This window comes from Symsagittifera roscoffensis, chromosome 4 (genome assembly GCF_963678635.1).
Source record: "Symsagittifera roscoffensis chromosome 4, txSymRosc1.1, whole genome shotgun sequence".
NCBI lineage: Eukaryota > Metazoa > Xenacoelomorpha > Acoela > Convolutidae > Symsagittifera > Symsagittifera roscoffensis.
Window position 1 is genome coordinate 33771577 of NC_087065.1, and position 25295 is coordinate 33796871.

The 25295-nt window shown below is 36.7% G+C and overlaps 3 protein-coding genes across 4 annotated transcripts in view; all 3 read left to right on the forward strand.

Annotated features, from left to right (window-relative positions):
- LOC134845262 (uncharacterized) overlaps nucleotides 1–25295 on the forward strand; it is a 216052-nt gene that overhangs the window by 173936 nt on the left and 16821 nt on the right. The gene's annotated exons all lie outside the window — the stretch shown is intronic.
- Nucleotides 1–25295, forward strand: part of LOC134845257 (eukaryotic peptide chain release factor subunit 1-like) — a 574579-nt gene that overhangs the window by 170951 nt on the left and 378333 nt on the right. The gene's annotated exons all lie outside the window — the stretch shown is intronic.
- LOC134845260 (uncharacterized) overlaps nucleotides 1–25295 on the forward strand; it is a 77014-nt gene that overhangs the window by 41630 nt on the left and 10089 nt on the right. For both annotated transcript variants that reach the window (XM_063862204.1, XM_063862205.1), the window contains exon 2: nucleotides 21299–21624. In XM_063862204.1, the coding sequence (XP_063718274.1) occupies nucleotides 21299–21624 (326 nt within the window). The remainder of the gene's footprint in view (nucleotides 1–21298; nucleotides 21625–25295) is intronic.

A 25295-nucleotide genomic window follows, 5' to 3' on the forward strand; every position in this document is an offset into this window, starting at 1 on the left:
AAGCAAGAAAAAATTTTAGACCCCAAAACTCAAACGATGATACTGCCATCACAGAACAATCAGACTATGTTTGGGACCCCGAATGGTCTCATCCCGCATTCATAAACTTCCCACAATCAATCTCAAGTCAAGCAATAAGTACGATATCTTATGTAAGAGATTATGTACGAGTAATACCATTAACCATTGATGCAACACCATTAAACTATAATACATTTTTACCCGATATGCAAAATAATAGTTTAAACTCTACAGTCATACACAATGAAAACCTCAATGGAACTAGGAATCTTACTCAACAAGATATCCAGACACCATCACACTTCATAAATGAAGAAATCGTACACACAACAACTACACAACAAAGTATTTCACCAATACGTCCAAGCTTAACAACACCAAGAAATACAAATTCTTCACAAACACAGGTAACATTACAATCAACCGTTAAACCTTCGGTTGCTCCAAAATATTCACACATGGATTACCAAACATACAGACCCATGACAATACCGCCAAAAACACGCAAAACGTTCACTAGAAACAACTTTGCAGACCATAATTATAATTACACACATCCATCAAAAACAAGTTATCAACCACGAAAAAATTTTAGTAATTATACAAGACCTCGAAACTGGGATAACCCAATGGCACCACCTAATTCAGTAAATTTCCAAACAAATTTACATCCTCCACAGGATCGTAGTGAAAACTATCCATTTTTTCAACAAAATAAAAATAAAAAGCAAACATCTTATCAAATGGATTACTTATCCTCAGATGATGATTTCTTACAACCAGATATATTTACACCCAATAATCAAGAATATCGTGGACAAGGAATACAGAAACCACATACATATCATCGAATTTTTTCTCCACAACCAATAGATACACAAATTCAACAACCAATTCAACAACAAAACCCAATTAATAAATCTTTTCAACCAATTCAGCAACAAAACCCAATGATTGCAAACTCGTACCAACCAGCACAAATGCAAAATGAAATACCACTCCCATATTATCTTCAACAACACGAAATAACAAGAAATCAACTTTCAAATTTTTCTCAAATGCCAAATGCAGCAGAATCATTACAAATGACGATGAATCCATACCTTATGGGTGGATCATCAATAACATCAAATAAACCTTTAATGGTATTCACAGGAACAGACCCTGAATATTCTGTAGAAGACTATTTAAATGCAGTCACAGCAAATTTGATTTTAAATATAGGACCTGAACCAATTAATACGCCACTACATCAAAACTGGATACATCGACGCACAGCGTTAATACAAACAACTCTAGATGGCGCAGCCCAAAAATGGTTTTCAGTATTGCCTATAGAAATAAAATCAAATTTGAAAAGATTTACACAAGAATTTTCAAAAATGTTTGACTCCGAAAGAAACAAACAACAACAAAGAGTTTTATGTAATGAAGTTCGCAGATTACCAAACGAAACCATCAAGCAATTAGCAGTACGAATCGAAACACTAGTTCGAAAAGCATATTCATTAAATACACATGACTATAAAAACACAAAGATGACAGAAATCTTAATGATGACCTTAACACCACAATTAAGGAAAATAGCAATAAAAAAGAGAGCATCCCATCCTTCGTCAATTCGAGAACCCGATTTAGATTTTCGAAAACTAGTAGACAAACTAGAACAAGCAGAAATCACAATGAAACTCGAAGAAACGGAAAATCTGAAATTACAATACGTTAACAGAATTGAAACAGCTTCCACAAATATAAACAATATACAAGAATCAGATACAGATCTCGTTGAAAAAATCACTGAAATACTCAATATTTACGAAAAACACCCAAACTTTAAAGGCAAACCATCTTTCAAAAAATGGTGTAATTATTGCCGACGATACGGACATAGTATTTCTGAATGTAGACAAAAACAGCAAGACAATCAAAATAAACCTCAAAAATATAAAGAACCAAATAAATCATTCTATCAATACATGAAAAAAGATCAAAATCTACCGAACAAAACAGTCTACAGCAACAACAGTTCAGGAAAACCACTCCCGAACAATACAAATTATACAAGAAATCAATCACCATATAACTCAAGTTATAGAGGAAGATCACCAGAACGAAGAAACACGCATAATTCATCACAAAATCACTACAATAGACCAAATAGTCGAAATAACTACTCCAGATCACATTCAAATACACAACGATTTGTTTCTAGATCTAATTCCCAATCAAGAAATAATTATTATCCAAACAATCAATCACGAAATTCATCATACAATAGGAATAGAAACTACTCAAATAATCGGAATAGAAGTTATTCAAACAACCGAAACCAGAATTACCCGAACAATCAATCAAGGAATAACTCATATAATAGATCGAACTATAACAGACCAAACAATAATTACCAAAACAGATCGCGAAATAATTCACAAAATCGACACTCAAGTTATAATAATCGTTATAGAAATTATTCCCAATCACCACACCGGAATAATAATAACTATAATAATTCTAATAATCGCCACAGAAGTAGTACACCTAAACATCAAAGACATATTAATCAAGTACAATCTAATCCAGAAACAACATCAGACCCTCCAGGTATTGATGACACAGTAACTGATACGTTACAACTCAACCAAATAAACTGTGAATCATCAGATTCAGAAAGCGATGCAGAAAACACTCTCTCCATCAACATGATAAAAGTCGAAAATGACTATGAACCTGTTATATATGAAGAACCTTTTTCATCACACATATATGAGAATCAATCAGAACTCCTTCACAATTATTATATTGAACCCGTCCATTCCACACCGACGACACAAAAAACTAATGAAATTAACACTACAAACCAAACCAATGAGAAAGAAAAAACAAAATGTTTAAATACAAATCACATCTATCAAAACATACAAAAAGAACAACCCAAAGAAAAAATTTGGACAATACCATTTCTTTTGGAAAGCCCAAAAAGCAAAGAATTTCAACCACCAGATCTTGAAATTGATTTTTTAATTGATTCAGGAGCAGAATCAAATATAATAAACATTCCCACATGGAATGAAATAAAAACCTTACACCCAAAGCTAACACCTCTTGAAACCTCCAGCAAACTAGCAACAGCACAAGGATCAACATTAATAAACTACGGAAAAATTCAATTATTTCTTCTCCCCACAAGAACAATGGAGCAAAACAAAATTTTAACCAAACCATTTAAACAAATATTCCATATCACTGATATTAAACATAATATCATTGGAATACCATTTATCTCTAAATATATACCAACAATCAACATCTTGAATAGTAAAATATTAATCAAAGATAAATATACAAAAACAAAAGACACATCCCTAACATTTTTTCAAAGATTAAATAAACAACCACCATTTTTTTCAAAATTTTACCCAATATATAACCAGCAAAGAAAACACTTGAAACCACTATCAGGAAACATCTATAATTTTTCAATCAAACAAGTTCACCAATATGATAAAAAACAAAACAAACAAAAATTTTATATGTCAGATTTTGAATTCAAACCTATTCATAAGTTTTTCAAAATCACAATCTCATCAATAAAATATTTGAAAAACTCGAATTCAGATATTATTTCCTTACATGTATACAACAATACACCTTACCAAGTAACATTACCTTTAGGACTTTTAGGCTATTGCGAAACCAACGCTACAATATTACCAATACACGAAAAAGCATATCGTGTAAAAAATATACTCCAATTACTAGATATTTGCCAATCCACAATCCTTAATGAAGAATTATCTATAAATAATATAATAAGTAACGAAAACAGAAATACGGATTATTTCACAAAAACCCCATATTTCAAACCTACATTCAACATAAGTAACTACACAGAGAATCAACAGAAATTTTTAACAATGTTTAATTTCCAACATTCACAAATAACACAAGACGAATTTGAAAAACTAGCAAAACAGCTAATTAAATATTCATCAGTCTATGCAACATCCAAATTTGATGTTGGCAAAATCAGCTCATCACTACATCTCCCATTAAAACCAGACGCAGTTTTCAAAAAACAAAGAGCAAGTAAAGTACCAATTCACTTACACGATAAAGTGAACAGATTACTCGACATTTTAGAACAATACAACATTATATCACCAGTAAACAAAGAGGAACAACCAAAAGGCAACACATTTATCAACCCTGTTATCATTCTAGCCAAAGGAGAATCATTAAAAATTGTTCTCGATGCTAGATACCTCAACTCACTCATAGATGAATCAAAGTGTAATTGGCCCATTGAACCAATACAAGTTATTTTAACAAAAATAAACGGAAAATACTTTACCACCGCCGATATGAATAGTGCATATAATCAAATGCCATTAGATGAACAATCACGACGCTTAACACAATTTGTTATTGGAAATCAACAATACGAATTCAACCGCTTATTCTATGGAATATCCATAGGACCAGCAGCATTTTCAGCTTTTATGAGCAAAATTTTTCGACCACTAATACTCAAGAAAAACGCAATCACCTATTTAGACGATGTTTTTATGCAATCACAAACAAAAGAGGAAATGTTCAATGTTTTAGAACAATATCACCAAATACTTCAGAACGAAAATCTGAAGGCCGCCCCCGATAAATCACACTTCTTTTTGACAAAAGTTAAATTCTTAGGGCATAATATAGAAAGTGTTGAGGACAGACGAGCTCAATGCCAGACTAGTGAAATACCAGACCAAACTCAAGGTCAGACTTGAGCAATAGAAACCTAATTAAAGGTCAACTGGTATAAAACTCAATGCACTCAGACAAGGTCAACTGGTCTGCTGGTATTTGATAAACTAATTAATTAACTGGTACTATTTGATGCTCAGTTTGTCGTGTCATTTTATAAACACAATCTCAATTCATTCTTCAACAATCAGTATCTCTTCTCTCTCCTCAGTTGAAACCTCAGATAACTCTCAAACCTCTATCCCCTAGTCCTACTTGCTCTAACTCTGAATCTTAACAGGTTATGGGCCCAGATTTCTAAACTTTTTGATTTAATAATTATTTGATTTCTGTCAGAGTTTTTTTTTAGCTTTTATCTAGCCTTTAGCAAAGCAGAGATGGACTTGAAACTGGCTGGATTCAGTGGAAAGTCTGAAGATTTTCCAGCTTGGTCGACGAAGTTTGTGGCACTGATGCATACCAAAGGCCTGTTCAGGACTGTGATGGGCAATGACGATCTACCAGAAGCTGAACCTACGCTACCTGAGAATCCGAATGCTGACCAGATGACGGCGTACAACACCAAGATGCAGGAGCGAGCTGTGCTGATCCAGCAGAAGAAAGACAACCGAAACACAGTGTGGTCACATCTAGCTCTGGTCCTGAACAACACCACACTGATGTACATCAAGAACGACTGCGTGGCTGCGGATGGCTATGGCGATGGGACGAAGGCCTGGAGACTGCTGCAAGAGAAGTTTTGCAGTGTGGAGAGGCCTACAGTGGTCAGTCTAGTAGGCCAGCTTGCGAAGCTGCGCCTAGGATCAGAGGAGGATCTCGATGACTACTTCGTTCGAAGTCAAGAGCTGATGACGCGGCTGAGTGAAGCTGGGGAAGCAATTACGGACACACTCTTCAATGCGCTCGTGATCAACGGACTGCCTGACAGCTTTGAGCATTTCGTGGTGCAGGAGAGCTTCCAGCCGGCCAAGACTTTTACAGAGCTGAGAACGAGGCTGAGGAACTATGATGACTCGAGACGAGCTCGATGTGGAGAGAAGACTGGGAATGGACACATAGCTATGCAAGCTGTGAGGAAGAAGAAAGGAGCGTCGGGTGGTGGCTGTTTTGTGTGCGGTCAGAAGGGTCATTTGGCAAGAGATTGCAGATCCAGAAGTGACAGTGGTCAATCTGGTGCTCGAGGCAGTGGCTCGAATGAAGCAAGTGGTCCAACTTCAAGGAAGCAAGGGTGCTTCAAGTGTGGACAACAAGGACACTTTGCAAGGGACTGCAAGCAGGCAAAGACAGGGTTCTTCAGTTGTTGTGCAACAACCTCAATGAAGGGAGGTGATCTCATTGTGGATACGGGATGCACCGATCATGTAGTGCGCGACAAGGCTGTCTTCTCAAGCTTTGAGAAATGGGATGAGGGGACAACAGTTGAGAATCCGAACGGTACAATATCAAAGATTGAGGGCATAGGCTCGGTGGAAGTGGACATACGAGACTGTCAAGATGTGACGAGGAGCTACACTTTCCACAATGTGCTGTTTGTGCCGAGCTACAACGTGAATCTGATGAGTGTGAGTTCAGCAATAGCTAGAGGGTCTAGTTTCAGCTTTACATCAGACTCTTCTCATCTTGTGGCACCGGATGGTCGACGGCTACCAGTGAAGCAGCGCGGCAAGCTTTTCTTCCTGGAGTGCAAGTTCAAGAGGAACGCGATGACTCTAGCTACGAAAGCGAAGATGGAGACAAGTAGTGCAATGCTGTGGCACCGAAGGCTGGGGCATCTCAACAAGCATGATCTAATATCAGTTGTTGATGTCGGCGAGCTAGGGTTCTGCGAAGTGTGCACAGCTTCGAAGATGCACGAAGTAGCAATGCCAAAGAAGACAGAGAACAGGGCAACTGCAGTGGGGCAGCGGGTCTTCAGCGACATCCAGGGACCATTTGAAGTTGCGAGCATGCATGGAGCGCGCTATGCCGTGAGCTTCATTGATGACTTCAGCCGTCTGGCAGTGGTCAAGTACCTGGTTAAGAAGAGCGATACTCTTTCGAAGTTCAAAGACTTTGTAGCTGAGCACGGAACACCGAAGTGCTTGAGAACTGACAACGGAGGTGAGTATTCGTCGAATGCTTTTCGGATGTTCTGTAGAGAAATGCAGGTGAAACAGGAGTTTACAGTACCTAATACTCCGCAACAGAATGGCGTGGCAGAGAGGTACAACAGGGTGATAACTGAGATGACTCGATGTCTACTGGCCGATGCAAAGCTCTCAAAGATGTTCTGGGTACGAGCAATGTCAACGGCAGTCAGGGTTCGCAACTTGTGTCCTACATCCAGCAATGAGCATCGCATTTCATCAATGGAGATGCATTATGGGAAGCCATCGAAAGTCAACTACCTGCGAGTGTTCGGATGCCTGGCGTACTACCTGGACAGAGGAAACCGGCGGAAACTGGATCCGAAAGGCAAGAAGAGCAAGTTCATTGGTTATGACGAGGAGAGCAAAGCCTACTTGCTGATGGACCTGGAGACAAAGCGAGTGGTACGAGCAAGAAGCGTGACGTTCAATGAAGACATCATTCCAGACGACTTTCTGGTAGACAGTGAGCAGTCACAAACACTGGGTCTATCAATCGAGGGATGCATTGATGTAGAGGAAACTAGCACGAAGACCATCACTGAGTCTACCAATAAAGCGAATGATAGTGGAGCAGCAGCTTCAGTGGGGGTTACGGAAGATGACCCAGTCGAGACTGAAGAATTGGAACCACCTTCCACAGAGCCTCCAGAGCAGAGGCCAACAGAGATTCCAGAGCAGCGGTCAACTAGAACGCGGAACCCTCCCATCCGATACGGACTGGCTTACACTCATGCTTCAGTGATAGCACAAGAGCCAAGAAGCTACTTGGAAGCAGTATCTGGACCAGAAAGGGAGCAGTGGCTAGCAGCTATGGCTTTGGAGGTGCAGTCACTGAAGGCAATGGGCACCTGGACACTTGTTGATAGACCAAATTCTCGCAAGGTCATTCCTGGACGCTGGGTGCTTGCTGTGAAGAGAGATGCAATGGGACAAGTGGAGCGGTTTAAAGCCAGATACGTGGTGAAGGGTTTTATGCAAGTGGAAGGACTGGACTTCAATGAGACCTTTGCGCCAACCTGTAAACCAGAAACAAAGAGAATACTACTGGCTTTGGGAGCGCAAGATGATCTTGTACTTCATCAGATGGACGTGAAGTCAGCCTTCCTCAACTCGCCGTTAACAGAAACTGTGTATATGGAACAGCCCGAGGGGTTCAGCAGCGGGGACAACCAAGTGTGTTTGCTACAACGCAGTATCTATGGGCTGAAGCAGGCAGGAAGGGACTGGTACCAGACGCTGAGCACGTTTCTTCTGGAGACTGGTTTCACTCGAAGCACCAATGACTTCTGTTTGTTCACGATGAGGGGAATGGATGATGCTATGATCTATGTTCTAGTATGGGTGGATGATATCATCATTGGCTGCAAACTGCAAGCAGAAGTTGACAGGGTGAGGGACCGATTCACTGACCGATTCAAGATGGATGATCGCGGTCCATTAGCCTGGTTTTTGAAAATGCAGGTCAAACGGGCACCTGGTTCTGTCACTGTGAATCAGTCTCGCTACATTGAAGACTGCTTGGAGCGCTTTGGGTTGGCTGACTGCAAACCAGTAGGGACACCAGCTGATATCAGCACTCAGTTGACGAAGAAGGACTGCCCTGGAGCGGGCTCAGAAGAAGCAGTGGCAATGCAGCGTGAGGACTACAGAGGCATAGTGGGCTCGTTATTGTACATAGCCAAGCAAACGAGGCCAGACATCCTAGCTACTGTGACTCAACTTTCACGGTTTCTGGAGAATCCTGGGAGAACACACTGGGTGGCTGCTAAGAGAGTACTGCGATACCTGAAAGGAACCAAAGATCTGGAGCTGTGCTACATCAAAGATCCTGATGGGTTCAACCTTTATGGTTCAGCAGATGCTGACTGGGCTGGTGACGTTGATGACAGAAGGTCAACAACAGGCTACAGTTTTCATGTGCAGCGGTCAGGAGCAGCAATCAGCTGGAGTACCAAGAAGCAACCTACTGCAGCAATATCTACCAGCGAAGCTGAGTATCAAGCAATGGCAGCGGCTGTTCAGGAAGGCCTCTACTTACGATCCCTACTCAATGAGATGGATATGACGTGTGATGGTCCAACTGTGATCAACGAGGACAACCAGAGCTGCATCAAGATGTGCAAAAATCCCGTAATGCAGAAGCGTACAAAGCACATTGATGTCAAGTATCACTTTGTCCGAGAGCGGGTCGAGGATGGAACATTTGCGCTCGAGTACTGTCCAACCGAAAACATGGAGGCTGACTTGTTGACGAAATCCCTGAGCAAGGCAAAGGTGGATCAACATCGTCGAACGCTGATGGGTTGCAGCCTGACATTGGACAAAGCCAATTCAGCCTGAGTGGGGGTGTTGAGGACAGACGAGCTCAATGCCAGACTAGTGAAATACCAGACCAAACTCAAGGTCAGACTTGAGCAATAGAAACCTAATTAAAGGTCAACTGGTATAAAACTCAATGCACTCAGACAAGGTCAACTGGTCTGCTGGTATTTGATAAACTAATTAATTAACTGGTACTATTTGATGCTCAGTTTGTCGTGTCATTTTATAAACACAATCTCAATTCATTCTTCAACAATCAGTATCTCTTCTCTCTCCTCAGTTGAAACCTCAGATAACTCTCAAACCTCTATCCCCTAGTCCTACTTGCTCTAACTCTGAATCTTAACAGAAAGAAAAACAATCACTCCATTGAAATAACGTATAGACGCTATTCAAAAACTCCAACCACCAACAAATAAAAAGAAAATCCAAGAATTCCTTGGAATGTTAAACTTTTTAAGCAAATATGTTTATAAAATGCAATTATATCTACGACCATTCTATAACATACTTAGACAACAAAATAATTTTGAATGGAATATAGAACATCAAGCACGATTTGAAGAAATTAAAAAACTTCTAACTGAACAAATTTCAAACACAATTCCAGATTCAAATCAACCATTTTATGCAATGTGCGATGCTTCGAACTTTGGCATCGGCGCAGCATTATTACAATCACATAATAGTACAAATAAAATGAACCTCATATCAGCAAATTCCCGATTATTCACTCAAGCAGAACTAAGACTCTCAACTCTAATGAGAGAATGTACAGCCATAATATATACACTAACAGAATATGAATTTCTGATACTTGGATCAAAACATCCCACAGTTCTATTCACAGACCATAAACCAATCATCTTTCTTTTTACACAAAAGTCTAATCCAAACCACCGAGTTTATAGATTTCAACTCATTTTAATGAAATTCCCAAACTTACATATAGTTTGGACCGCAGGAAAAAATCTTGCATTACCAGACACCTTAAGTCGAAATACGCCACCTGAATTACTTACACGAAAAACCACAGTTGAAATACCCAAAAACATAAAATTCTACCTTGCAGAAAATGAAACATCACCCCGATTGGAATGCAAATATGCAGTAAAAACTGACGTTGAAAAATCACAAATAAATAATTTACAACATTTCCCACTTTATTTAGATTGTCAAAATAATCACTATGAAGTTGATCTACTTGGAACATCAACTTTTAAACCAATCCCATATTCACAATGGATAAAAAACAACACCCAACAAAAAAGAATAAAACAACACCCGCCTAAAAAAGACCATTTTCCACTAATTGAAAAAGAAAATCTGACTGATAAAATAAACTTATCAGGACCACAAACAAACGATTCAAAATACACAATAAATCAAGTTTTTGACCTCCATGACCCACTTGACACAATACCCTTATCTAAATTAGAAATCGAAAACATTTTTCTCCCCCCAACAGAAACAATTACAATTTCAACACTGAAACAATATCAAAACCTTGACCCAGTAATTCGACAACTGAAATCATGGCACAAATATAAAACTAAACCTATCAAAGCAGATTCAACTATTCTAGGAAACAAAACACTCCTCAGATATTTTCGAAAATTCAACAATACAACAATTAACGAAAACACAGACCTTCTAGAATACAAACTAAATGAATCTACAGTTCCCTGTCTCCCGTTAAGTATGATTCTTATAGCTTTTAATATTTCACATACACAAAATATTAAAGGACACTCTGGATCAGAAAAAACATATTCAAATTTTATACAAAACTTTTATTTCCCAAATGCACCAATTTGGATAAAAGTACTATGCAATGACTGTATAGTATGTCAACTAAATAAACCTTACCCAAATCAAAAACAAATAGCACAAAAACAAGATTTTAAAGGACAAAGTTTGTACTTTAATCATCGTATCTCATTTGATACCAAAGGACCAATTTCACCCTCATCCGAAGGAAACTCCTACATTATGGTAATTGTTGACGCATTTACACATTATGTAGCACTTAACCCAGTACCACATTGTAACGCTTATTACGCTTACACAACACTCTATGAACACTGGATAACAAAATTCGGACTAACAGAAATTTTAGTTACAGACAACGGTACAGAATTCATAAATAATGAAATCATCACACTCTGTCATTTATATAACATTAAACACAAACCACGTACATCTCACGCACCTTGGACAAACGGCTTAGTCGAAGGTATGAACCGTTCATTACAAGAATATCTCAGATGTATCATCAATGGAAATGATACAAGATATACCGAATGGTCAGCAGATGTAAAACTATTTCCCTTAGCATATAATTCACAAATCACGACAACTTTAGGAATGTCACCATATGAAATGGTTTTTAACCAAAAGCCACGCAAACCAATAATGTTTACAGCAAACTCTCATAAAAACGCACAAGGTTATTGTCAACCAAATAAAGACTCAATTTGTTATAACCTACCATTACATACACACGATGAAGATCATTTTCATCACCCACAAATTCTTAAATTAGCCTCCGGTACACACACCGAATGGATTTTAAACAGAGATAAAAAACACAATGAAATTTACCAAAAGGTAACAAAAAAGTTGTTACAAAGGCAAAATATTAATGAACAAATAAATTCACGCTTTACACCAGCCTCCGATTTAAAAATTGGAACATTTGTTTTAATACCCAATTTTAATACTCAAAAAGGAATTTCAAAAAAGTTACAACCCCTTCGTAAAGGACCATACCAAATAATTGCAAAACCCACTGATGTCACATATAAAATCACCGACTCAGATAAAAAAGAAATCGTTCAACACCGAAATAACCTATTACCTTATTATCCAAAAGAATACGCACTCCGCGAACTAACTCAATTATATTCTTTTACAGGTTTAAAAGTTATTCAAAATAACCCACATACGGACACCATAACAAAGGAACAAAATGATATTCACCTCGGAAATCAAAATACAAAATCAAACACCACAAAAAACAACACAAAATCTCGATCAAAATACATCTCAAAAAGAAAGAAAAAATAGAAAAATGACAGAACAAATAATACCCCAAAAACAAATCGACAAATCAGAACATAGAGAGTCTTCACGACTTAGAAATCAACCACGTAAAAATTATAAAGTATTCATCCCACAATCTAAAATATTAAAGAAAGTTGAATTTCAAAAACAACCTTAAATTCTACATTTAAAAATCTTTGCACCTCTGAAACATTTCACACTTTCATTTTTCAAGATAACATGCTGATAAACACGCAGCGATTCTAGTTCAAAATTAGCCAATAGGATTCATCCAATCCGTCACCTTCTATAACTTTAACACAAACCAACTAGACGAAAAATATTAAACTCCAGGCATATCTATAACTATAACTCTACGACCTCCAGGTCAAAAATAAGCAAACCACTCCAACTTGACAACTAAAATAAATATCACCATAATATCATAACCCTCCCTTATCTAATAAACCAAAGATCAACAATATTTCCCCAACTCAGCCCTCAAATACCCCCCAAACAAATATGTTAAATTAGCCTAAAGTAAAAGAACGACCATTTTATTTAGCCTAAAGTATAAAAATCTCAAAAATACCCCAGATCATTTGACAAATGAAAATAAAGACAAAGAAGACCTCCCGATCACCATAAAAATTGCCCCCAACAATTTTTTACGAAACTCAACCCACTTGTCAAAAAACTAATAAATAATCCGACCACACTTGAAAATTGCCCCAAACAACAAAAAATATTCGATCACGAAGCCATTTCTTCAATGCTCTTCTATCAAACAGTCACTAAAATTATCACAAACCTCAAACAATTTTTTACGATACTTGAAACTTTCATAATATTTCTTTTTGATATCCTTGAATCTTTTCTAATACTCTTAATCATTTTTTGTAATATTTTTTTAATTTTCTACACTATATTCGAACTATTTCTCCAACTTTCAAAAACCCTTGATTATATCCACAGGTACGATTTATAAAATTGTCTAAATGATACGAACTATTTTCAGTAGAACTGATATTTTTCTACTATTTGTAATTTTCATAACATTTCTATCATCCCTCATTTTGACTATATGCAAATGTATAAAGAAAGCAATCATCACATTCGCTCTAGCAACAATCCTCCTAATTCTTTTCTTAGAAGAATACTTTAATAAACATTAACATTTTCACTAAAAGAATAGACCAAAAAGCTATCAAAAATTGCTACCCAAAAGTCACCAAGTCAGTCTTCACCGACATCATCCCAAGATAACCCAACAACACCTTCAACTACCAATAATCCTCAAACATCTACACGAATTTCCTTTCAAGATAACCCATACACTTTTGAAGAACGACACGCTCGTTTATCAGAACCACTAGAACCAGCTCAACGACAAGCACCTCTAAGCGAACCAACATATAACTTATACCCAACACTACCACAAGAATTAAGTAGAATAAGAAATCCTAGTCAAAACCAAAATACAGTCGAAATAAATAGACAAATTATACATCCTCGACGGAACAAGAATTTTCTAACTCCCCGAGTTCATTTTGATATACCTCAATCCCCATCACAAAACACTCCAGAAAACCCCATTGGTATATTACCAGAAACCCCTACGCTTCTTTCACAACGTAGCACCTCAAGCCTACCATCAGATTACTTAGGTTCAACACCAACATCTGAACAAATACGTGAAAATCCCTTTAACCCCCCAAACCAGGCATCACGACTACCATATTGGACAACACATTCATTTACACAAGGTGAATTAAATTTAGTCAATGATCCAATAGATATTTCTACGGATACAACAACATCCTCATCACTACCAGAAACATTATCACTACCATCAACACCATCAATAAGCCAGATTTCACCACCACCTTTTAACTTAAATTTTCCAAATAATCTCGACGCCAGATATCGAGAACAATCATCAACAAATATCCCTTTAAGACTAGATTGGAATACATTTACAGCCCCTCCACCATTATTTGGACAACATCTAGAAAGTAATCGCCTCCACAACTGGGCACTTAATAGATTACAATACCGACAAGACATTCACGACGATATCCGTGATCACAATATCCAAATACTCCAACAAAACAGTTTACAATTAAAATTTGAAATTACAGTTAAATTAAACAACATTACTCAACATCCCTACCCATTAAACCCACCAAACATAACAGCTCAATCACTACCACCACCATTTATAACCACTGAAGTAATATATAAATACGACAGATATACCAAAAACACAATTGGTTACATCACATTTTATAACCCATACTCAGGATTATCATACACATGTATATTCTAAAAATATTAATTTTTCTCCAACTCCTTTTTCTAGTAATCTCAAACCAAAACATAAACCCTTCTCCCCGCACAGGACCCCAAGATTTATTAGTAACACATTACGATTGTGAAGAAAACGAACAAAAAACACTACACAAGTATGCAATAAATCAAGTATCACAGTGCGAAACAGAACCCCAAGCCATAGAAACTACAAATGTCATAGCAACACTTTATTCAAAAGCCCGAGCAACTACAGTTATACGATATAAATTCACAGCAACATTTTCTGAAAAGAAAGTACATTGTTCACAAGTCTCAAACGGAAATAAAAACCGACTTGACCATGAATCATTCTACCAGAGTAATATAGAACGACTTTTACATCTCAATCCCGAAGATTGTAAAAACGAGTTACTCCGACTAAACATCACAAAAAATAAAAACACAGATAGAAATTTAGTATATTTCCAAGTTTTTTCAGATTCTGTACATCAAGCAGAACTTGAAAGATATCAAGGACATATAAAATTAGATGAAAAATACCCATACAACGGCGCACACGGACGATTAACCTATGACATACACGATAAACATTGGATACCACACATTGGTATAAACGACCCATCAAACTGCAAAGCAGACACAAAAAATAAAGGATACCAAGAAATAATGTTTTTCGATTGGAAAATACAACTCGAAAAAATACAACTCACACGAGATTTATCAGACAACACAATGATTTATCAAGGATTTAGATTACCTTGTAAAAACGACCAAGGTTATTGCGACCCTACAACCAGAACACAAGCAACAATTGTTTGGTTCCCCGAAGACACATGTACAACATTTCAAGTAGCAAAAATACACGCTCGTATGATAAAATTTCACGAAAAATATTTTATACAATCAATACCATATGAACAAGTAAATCCATTACGAAAAATAAGTTCTAATTTTCGAAACATTCATAATATAGAAAATAAATTAACACGTTTTCAAATATATCAAGAAACAGAACTTGCATGTAAATACAGAAACCCACTTCACAAAACACAATACTCTGAAATATTAGTTGAATACGAAAATGGATTCGACATGACCACTGGAAAAATAAAAGTCGACCCATACGCCACAAGTCATCCTCTAAACGAAGGAACATCATATATACCAGTTAATTTTCAAAAGAATACAGGTCAACCTGGTGGACATTTAAAACCCCAAAACGATCAAAGCACACGTTTACAAGAACTATCACTAATGAATAATACATATTTTGGTAATATCCACTATGATATTCACTTAGATATGAAACTAGACTACACGATTAGCCGAATTTTTCAAGAAATGTCACTCTCCGAATTAGAAACATTACACCAACTATGCGAATTAGAAAGAACACAAATATTACAATCACTTGCACTAGCAGTATTAAAAATACCCTACGCAGGATATTTACTATCAGGAAATAGATCAAATTTTTTAGACTATGAAGGAAACATCTTATGGTTTTATACTTGTACTAAAAAAGTATCACCACTATACGTTTTTGAAGATAAACGATGTTATAAAAGAATCCCTATCTTTTATAAGAATAAAGTACATTTCGTTGACACACTTTCACGAAGAACCTATTTCTGGGATACCGCAGTTCCATGTGGATCAGAAAATAGCCACAACGTAGTACAACTAAACCCTGATGAAGATAAATATTACCTTCTCACCCCATATCCCACATTAATGCAATCACTCAAAAAATTTTCACCAGAAAGCATTCGCGCTATCGCTCGAAACCCAAATATAGACTTACAATCAATAGGAATATACTCAAAATCAGATATTCAACATCACATTAGAACACAGCAATTCCAGGAATTATTAACACAAATGGACACAATACAAAGACAATCAATTGACCAAAACTTACGCAAACTTGCCGAAACCGCAGGATTTGCAGACATCTTTACGCAAGACTATAGCGGATATTTTAAAGACATTAAAGATTATATATATCTAAACGGTGAAAAATACCGTCCCCAAGATATATCACCTATCAATATTTTTAGCTTTGTTACACTCAAGAATGAAATTCTTGATTTTCTAGGATGGCCCTACTACATCTTAGAAAAACTAACTATTTTATACGCAATGTTTAACTTTATTGGATTTCTTTTTTCACTCTTAAAAGGAATCTATAACACATGTGCTATACACACACAAGTCAATCGACAAGCAAGTGTAGCACGCATACTATTTGCAGGATTTTTTGGAATATTTTCTACATCTATAAACAAAATTCTTTTAGACGCACAAATAAAAGAATATAACACAAAAATAGCAACAAGACAGAACACATACGACGAAGAACATAACAATGCAGACACAACACCAACAGCACCACAGTTACCACCCCTACCACATAACCATCCATTATCCCTAGTCCCACGTAATTTTCGAAATTTAGCCATAACACATAATAATTTTAGACCAACCATATCACAAAGTCCCATCCAACATATAATGCCACACCACTCACAAGATGAAAATACTTATGAACAAATTATAGAACAACCCCATACCACCGCTTTTCAGTCTCAAAATAATAATTTTTTTAGCCCACGATGAGCCGACAACTTGGATCCCTACACCGATCAAATTCCCACCCAACCAACCTCACCACTCCAATCCCAATAATACCACTTTTTGCTTTTCCGCCACCCGATTTCCCATCCAGTAATGTAACATCCGGCATGAATTCCGATACTAATTCACACATCTCAGTTTTATACTCCATCTCACAACTCAATAACCCGAATATTGAAACCCCCGATGAATTTGCCGACTCTGAACCATCTCCATCAAATAATTTTCACACCAATCCCTTAAATTTTTCCCAACCCCCTTTTCAACCCATACTACCAAATAACCCTGACCCAACCAATTCTACACACTCTTATACTTCCCAAGTTACTCCAACCTACTCCTCACTTCACTCAAACCAATCATCTCATTCTTCAGACACCCCCCGAATCTCCCCAGAACTAGATAATTTCATTACCCTACAACAACAATCCTATGACCTTGACACCCCAACCATAAACCAAATCTCATCCACAATAGATTCATCCAACCCTCCTACCCCTACACCCTCCTCAATTTATACTGATTCATTAGCACCATCATCCACAACTACTGTATCTTCACTTAACACTAATAGAGCTTACCGCACTTTTAAAAGAAAGTTCCCCAACCATCCTTTCCCAGCGAAACCAGGAACAGCCCGTGAATATATCAACCATCCACAACACACTAACACAAAAGAATTTTTAGCTATCACCTTACCCTCATTTCCACAATACACCTTAAACACCCCTCATGACACTAACGAGACACGTAACTTTGTAGACGAATACGTTTTAATGCCTACCCTTCCTTGGACCTCATATTATCATTTTACAAATCCCCTCTGCTTACCTTTATCTAACACTCATATCGATATAGAACGAAATATGGACATGCTATATCGACTCACTACACCACTAACACCTAGACAATTTACTTACATTGGATACAAAAAATCACTAAAAACACACACTGCACCCCGAGCTAATGAATATACACTAGAATATTACGACCATAACATCATCAGAACTAACCAAGATCAATTCTTAGACGACGATCGCTTCGCTAACCCACAAATCACCGAGAAATTTTTCATTAAAACACCATATGTATTTACACTAAATATCTTCGATCGCAAGTTTGACCACATTATCTCAGAAGCACTAACAGACACGCAAGCCTACGAAAGTTTTAAAGAACGCTTCCAAATATTTTCACTAACCTTTCATTTCCTTGCACCACATGAAAGAGATTTGCACTGCTCACACGATATTATGTTGCGCACTAAACAAACACACACATATACTTATTATCGTTTCATCCAAAATCACTTTGACCTACACACTCCCTCCAGACAACCACACCATCGTTTTCAATTCATCAATTCCAAATACACTTCACCATTCTTTCTTAACTTCACATATTGCATTAAAGATACTAACCTTCATGGTATTCTTCGAAATTATGATCCCATAACCCAAATGTATATCTTTTGTCCCATCACCAAGACCTTCAACGCAGAAGAATCCCGACCCTTCCTCATCCCACACGAGTTTGTACAACCTATAGAAATCCCCATTTTAGAATTCATCCATAACACTAAATTCAACCACAAATTATATAATCTAATCCAAAACACACCTTATGAATTTGCAGTTGGCACTGAAGAACTAACCACCATTAAGGCACTTCAATTGCTTTGGCCACTGCTTCAAACTAAAAATATCATCCGCATATTAGCCAAACTACTAACAACTTCAGATCTCATTCACGACATTTTCCCCCACGGTTTCTTCCCCGACGACTAACAGGTAAGTATGAATTATACATATTACTAATTAATTCAAACATTAGAAACTCACCATTCTTTATCCATGTTTTCTTTAGAATTTTAGCCTTCATCCAACGATCATCTGAAAAATTCACAGAAGAAAAATAAAAAATAGCAAACTTCTTCAAAACTGTTTAAGACCCTATTAAATTTTTGCACCAACAATTAAATAAATATAATACCAATGCAGTAAATTAATTTATAAATTTTTCCCCCACCAGCAGTAAATCTAATAATGATGAAAATTTGTAACTTAATTTCCCCCAACAACTAGCAGTAAAATTAAAATTCTATGTAGTAAATTCATAAGAAGCAAAAGCAGTACTAACCTTTTGATATTTTCATTCACTCGCATAAGAATTCTATCCACACTCGCACAGCTCGCCCACGAAGAATTGTTTAAAATAATGAATTTCAGTTTCAAGCTTTCACACTCGATAACTCTAACACAAGATAACACGTTTCAAACTTTCCTTTAACCCGGTTGGAAAGGAATTATATACTAAACAAAACTAACCAATGCAGCTTACTAAACACCACAACACATAGCATAACAGCATGACTAAGAAAAGGAAACCAACGGTACCCAAACCGGATTAACCCAGTTTAAAACTGGATAATTTATTCTTTTGAAGACTATTATAAAGTCTAAGAAAGAAATAATAAAACACAAAAAAGTCGAAAGACAAACCCATACCACAAACAATTTGATTTTTGAAAAAAGGACACAACCAACAAAACATAAGAAAAACCACAATAAACCCAACATAAAACGTTGTCACATAACAGGACCTCTCACAAAAACCGCATGCAATCATACTCCCACTCCTGGCCTAACCCACCAGGAAGGACGTCCTGAGCATGCTCTATAGCCGGCCTAACCCACCGTGCTACATCCACGCTTTGTGACCACACTCCTATTTTTAATAAGAGCTACTCAAGGGTGAGTAACTCTTCAAAATAACTGAACTAAAACAAAAAGCTTTTGTGAAAACAACTAACTAAAATCATAATTAAAAAATATTAAACTAATAAAAGTTTTATAAAATGTAAATTACATTATGCAATACATAGATCAGAATACAACACCAAGGACGAACATCCAAAGACAAAACGACCCTACTACACTCGAGAAAGAATGGCCAACTACAATCAATATGCCGCCCACAATCACAACTCAAAGGATTTAGAGTACGACTTGACTTCGCAGAAAAGGACTTCATTGAACTAGACCAATGACCACCTCGATGTTCAAGTATACGTACAGATCCGAGTAACCAGGCATCCCCACCACGCACAACCTCCACGCCATTCCCAGACAAGGTCAAACACAAAGAAGTTCTCACCAATGAAACAGAAAAACCTGACATAGCCAACCATTCTGAAATCAGATTTGAGTTTGTTGCGAAAACCCAGTCGTTGTCTTGAGAAGACACAATGATTGAATCTGGGACTTCTCTAATAAGAAAACCCAGAAGAAATAAGATGTTCGCCAAATACCAACGTCCATCATCCATCTTTCGAATTGCAGAAAAACTATTCTAAAAAACTCTGTAAAACCCGGATGGGTGGAACCTGATCTAAACTACATTTTATGATTGGATAAATTAGATATTTTACCAATGTAAAGTATTTAATATTAACCAATCATGATCCATCTAACTAACAATCCACTTATTTGTAAGTGCTGAAATTACTTGTAATTTCAGCACCAGAGAGATTTGAATTTAACTTAGAAATTAGTTGAACTCTCCCGAGTACTTCAGCAGCCGCAATAAACCAGTATACCCTAGATCTATTGAGCCTAGCAGAGACTAGTTAAACAACCTGAGACTAGATAGTATAAGAGTAAGATTAGGATCGGTATTAGACTAAGAAGTTGCACGAATCTATCCGGCCGAAAATAAGATAGCGTGACGAGCAGACGGTGTACCCTATCCGAAATTACTCTATGAGTTATACACTTCGGTCATAACTCATCATGGTGTTTCCAATAGGGCGGACAGTTCGTAACAAGCGACTCGACTATTCGTGACAAGCGACAATTCTCAACAGGGCATTGGCAAGTAGAATACGCTTGCTCTACTGCGCTTACACCCGGCACGAGAGGAATACTGCGCGTGAATCAGTGTTCCCCATTAAATCTACTGTTACTAATTGTCAATTGTAACGAATTGTGGCCTGTTACCAATGGTCGCCGTGCAGATGTTTCCATGAAGATTGTCTCAGTGATGCTGTTTGTAAGTCTGTCTATGTTGCTGTTTTTCAGGTGTGTTTGTGAGCGATGCGCTTCCGAGTAGTAGCAGCAGTAGTGGTGGTGGTAGTGGGGATGGATTGGCGCAACAGATGGAGTGTTATGAGTGTGTACAGGGAACTGTCAAAGTGGACCCCTACATTGCCAAACAGTTCAAACTAGCCACAGACCCCACCAGCCTCCACTCTACACAACAGTGGAGAAGTTCCCCCAGCACCACTTCAAGGACCCAGTTTGTAGTCGACGGGGAGAACCAGTGTCCTATTCAGTCCAGCGGGGACAGTAGTCCAGGGGGTCCACCCATGTATCCGTCCAGCCTGTGCGCAGCCAACAGATGTGTGGTAAGTGAAGTTATCATCTCACGTTCGTCTTCACAGCATTCAAATTCTGAGTGGCATGGGACTTTTTCATCCAGTGGCGTTTATTTTTCATGCGTCAAAAAACCCACATTGTAATTCGATTGTAGCTCTGAATCAAATTTATTCTTAATTTTATGATAAATTTCTGAATTCATTTCAGGTTGGGTACGAGAAACTCAATTCTCGTAGTAAAAAAAAACTATTAATGAGGGTAACCTTGAATTTGACCTGATTTAGATTTTGAGATTTAGGATCATTCAGCAACAGAAAGAACAAAATTGAACTGCTGAAAAATAAGCAAAATTAATAGAAACAAGACTGCCCGTATCAGGGCGAAGCCTTGAAAGTTCCGACTGCCTTTTAACGTTTAGAGCAGTAATAACATAAGAAACATTAAAAAAATTTAATAAAACAAAATGAAAAATTATTTTTTCTAAAATTTGAATTCTTTAAAAAGAAAATCATCCCCCCACACGCCATATAAAGTACAAAACAATAGATTTCGCTCCTTGTAACAAATCAATTATGGCAAATAAGCTTCTTTCAATCAATTTGGAACGATTTCTAAAACGGATTAAATCTCCGCTTACGCGTTAATAGCGCGAATTATATCGCGCGTTAATTGTCCCAAATTGTTCAAAATGGCCAAAGTGGTAATCTTTAAACCCTCATAACTTTACGAAAAATGATCACAGGGGAAATATCTTTTCATATTTAAGCTCAGTACAACAATACTTTTCGAATAATAAACAAAATTTCTTAAAAATGGCTAGTTAAAAAGTCAAAATTTGTCTGAAGAAAAAAAACCCACCCCGAGCACAAATATTCCGTTACTTTCGTATCGAAAGTCGGAACAACAAGGATAGCCGGTTGCTGTGCAAGTAGCACAGAATGGTCAGAATGGTTTTTTTCATTTTTTCAACTTCTTGGCTCTCGTCATTTTTGGCAACTAGCTTTCTATGCTATCTTTGCAATGTTTATCAAATAGTGTTCCGCTCCGCGCATTGTTTTTAGAAAATTTTGGTTCCTCTCCACACGATACACTCTAGAAAATTGCCATTTGGAAAACTGCGAAACTTGAATTGGAAAAAAAACTTAAAAACTCTGGTTCACTAGTCAGAACTTTCTCTTCTACTTGCACAGCAATAGGCAATTTTTGACGTCGCGTTTTGAACCACGAATCATCATTTTCATTCTCTTCTCGAAGCGCAAATGCGAATGATCTTCGGAGGATAATATTTACCCTTGCGATAAGCAAGGGTGTTGCAATCGGGTACTAGACTTTTTTCCCCGTAAATAATTTTGTTCACAGACTGGTCATTTTTGAAGGAATGGTAAAATTTAAGACAAGCTCGATTTCTTGAAAATTCAAAAACTACCTTTTTTTAGGTAGTAAATAGGTGTAATCAGTTCCGGGGTTGTTTTTTATTTCAAATATGTTTCTCCAAAAAATGTTGAATTTTTTTTCGGCCTAGGTTCTGTCGGTTCAATTTCCGTTTATTTTTTCATTGAATTTATAATATCTGGTACTGTTTCTTATCGGGTTATTTTATGAACCATGGAATTTATGGCTTATACATTTTCTATTGCGTAGTTTCAAGGGCAGAAAATTCCTATTTGACAAAATCAGGTATTATGAAATTGTATTTTATATTTTTATTATCTTTTTTTGAGATGCTTTGTCAAATTTCTTTTTTCAATGATGTCCTAATTTTTTTCGACAAGTTCTTCACTTATTTTCTAAAATTTGGCACAAATGAAAGACCCGAAAATTTTTGTGTATTCACATAGTCTCGTCTCTTTTAACTTACTCCACCTTCAACGGACTTTAAACGTGGGGAATGTTTGACTCATGTTCTTCAATTTTTTTTCAGGGAGTACCGTGCCAAATGTGAGATTAAGAATTCAATGGCAAGCACATGTAGTGAGGATCTCTTTTCTATACCCCCTACGTCCTGATTTTAATAGAAAACACATGGCCTCTAAAACGGCCATTTTTGTAAAGTTTGGTAATTTTTTTTTGAATTTTTCTCATTTTTTTTTCAAAAATTACCCTCCCATATCTTAATTTAACGGTTCAATCGGAAAAGCAGGTTGTTGAAATTTTTCCGGTGTCAGCGGCTATGCTCCATTTTTTCTGTAAAAACTTTGGTTTATTTCTCGGAACATTTGAATTTATTTGAGTTTTTCTTCGTTTTTTGGAAACTTTGTTATTTTTATCGAAAAGTACCCTGCCAAATCTGATATCAAAAGTTTGATCGAAGTAAAGTGTTATGAGAATCCTCCCTCTGCCGCGATTTTGTCTTATTTTTTTAGGAAAAAAACTAATAGCCTAGGGAAGAGTTCAATTTTTCGGAAATTTGAACTTTTCGGAAAATTGAGCTTTTCGGAAATTTTCGACTTCTCAAAAAATTTTCTTTCTAATTTCAACAATAATGGCCCAATTTGAATAAAAGATTTTAGAGTTCTTTGCTGAATAAACTGATACGCCCTTTTGCATGTAGAAAACAGCTATAGCTTTAGGAAAATTCAAGTTTGTTTATTTTTAGGACTGTTCAGTCGTAGAAACAGGTGGCGAGAGTTTTCGTGCAGAATTTTCTGATCATTTCTCCGACTTAAAGGCTTTCTGTTTTCGTATCGCAAGTGGTGCGAAGCTTAGCTTCGCCGCTGTGCTTAGGAAACTGTAACTATAAAAAATTTATTTCAAATAGTTAAATAACTGAGTCATTTTTTAAGATTATGTCATATTAGATTATGCGGTTAGATTATGCGATAAGCAACGGTGTTGTTAGCGGTTCCTTGACTTTTTTGCGTAAACACTTTGCTCACAAGATTTCACGCGACAAAATGTTACGTTTTTTAACTCGCTTTATAATAAATTAAAGTTTAATCAACCAGCCAGCGCATCTGGTGTAGCGGTAACAGGCCTGACTAAGATGACGAAGGCTTGCGGTTTGAATCCGATCGGGACCTGATTTTTTCACACTATCGGCTCTCTGTTTATTTTTATCGACTAGTTCCCGTATAACGACTCTTTTTGAATGTTCAGCTTTCTTCTGATTTTCTGAATTCCATTCCTAAATACTCATTGTTGGAGGCTACTCAATTTTTTTTTTGATTTTTACTGTTTTTGTGTAATTTTTTTTTTCATAATTTTTTCAAAACTCTGACTATCAAAATTTGTACTTTTACGCATGCGATCTTTGTGCTACCTCTTAGCAAACGTTATCATTTCGGAACATATGTTTTGAAAACAACTTGTGAAACAGATTCACTGAATCATTTCCTGAATGCTGCACTTTTGTCAAACGACAGACATGATTTGATCATGTTCGCATATCAGATACCCATTCTTTTTTTGGTGATTTTATTTTTATCAAATTTGATTTTTTTCGCTTTCTTTGTTTTTTTTTTGTTTACTGGGCTTAATAATTTTTCATTATGCCTTCTGAGGGTGTAATTAATGTCTTTTTTTAATTTTAGTTTTTTGTATGGAAAGTTTTTTTTGGCTCAATGGGTGTTTGCTCAAAATTGGTCGGCTTAGTTAACCCGTGGTAAGTTTTGTTGCGATGCAACTTTAACTATCAATTTTTTTTATTCAAGAAAATTTGAGATAAATTTCAAAAAGTTTTGGTTGATTTAGATTGTTTGTG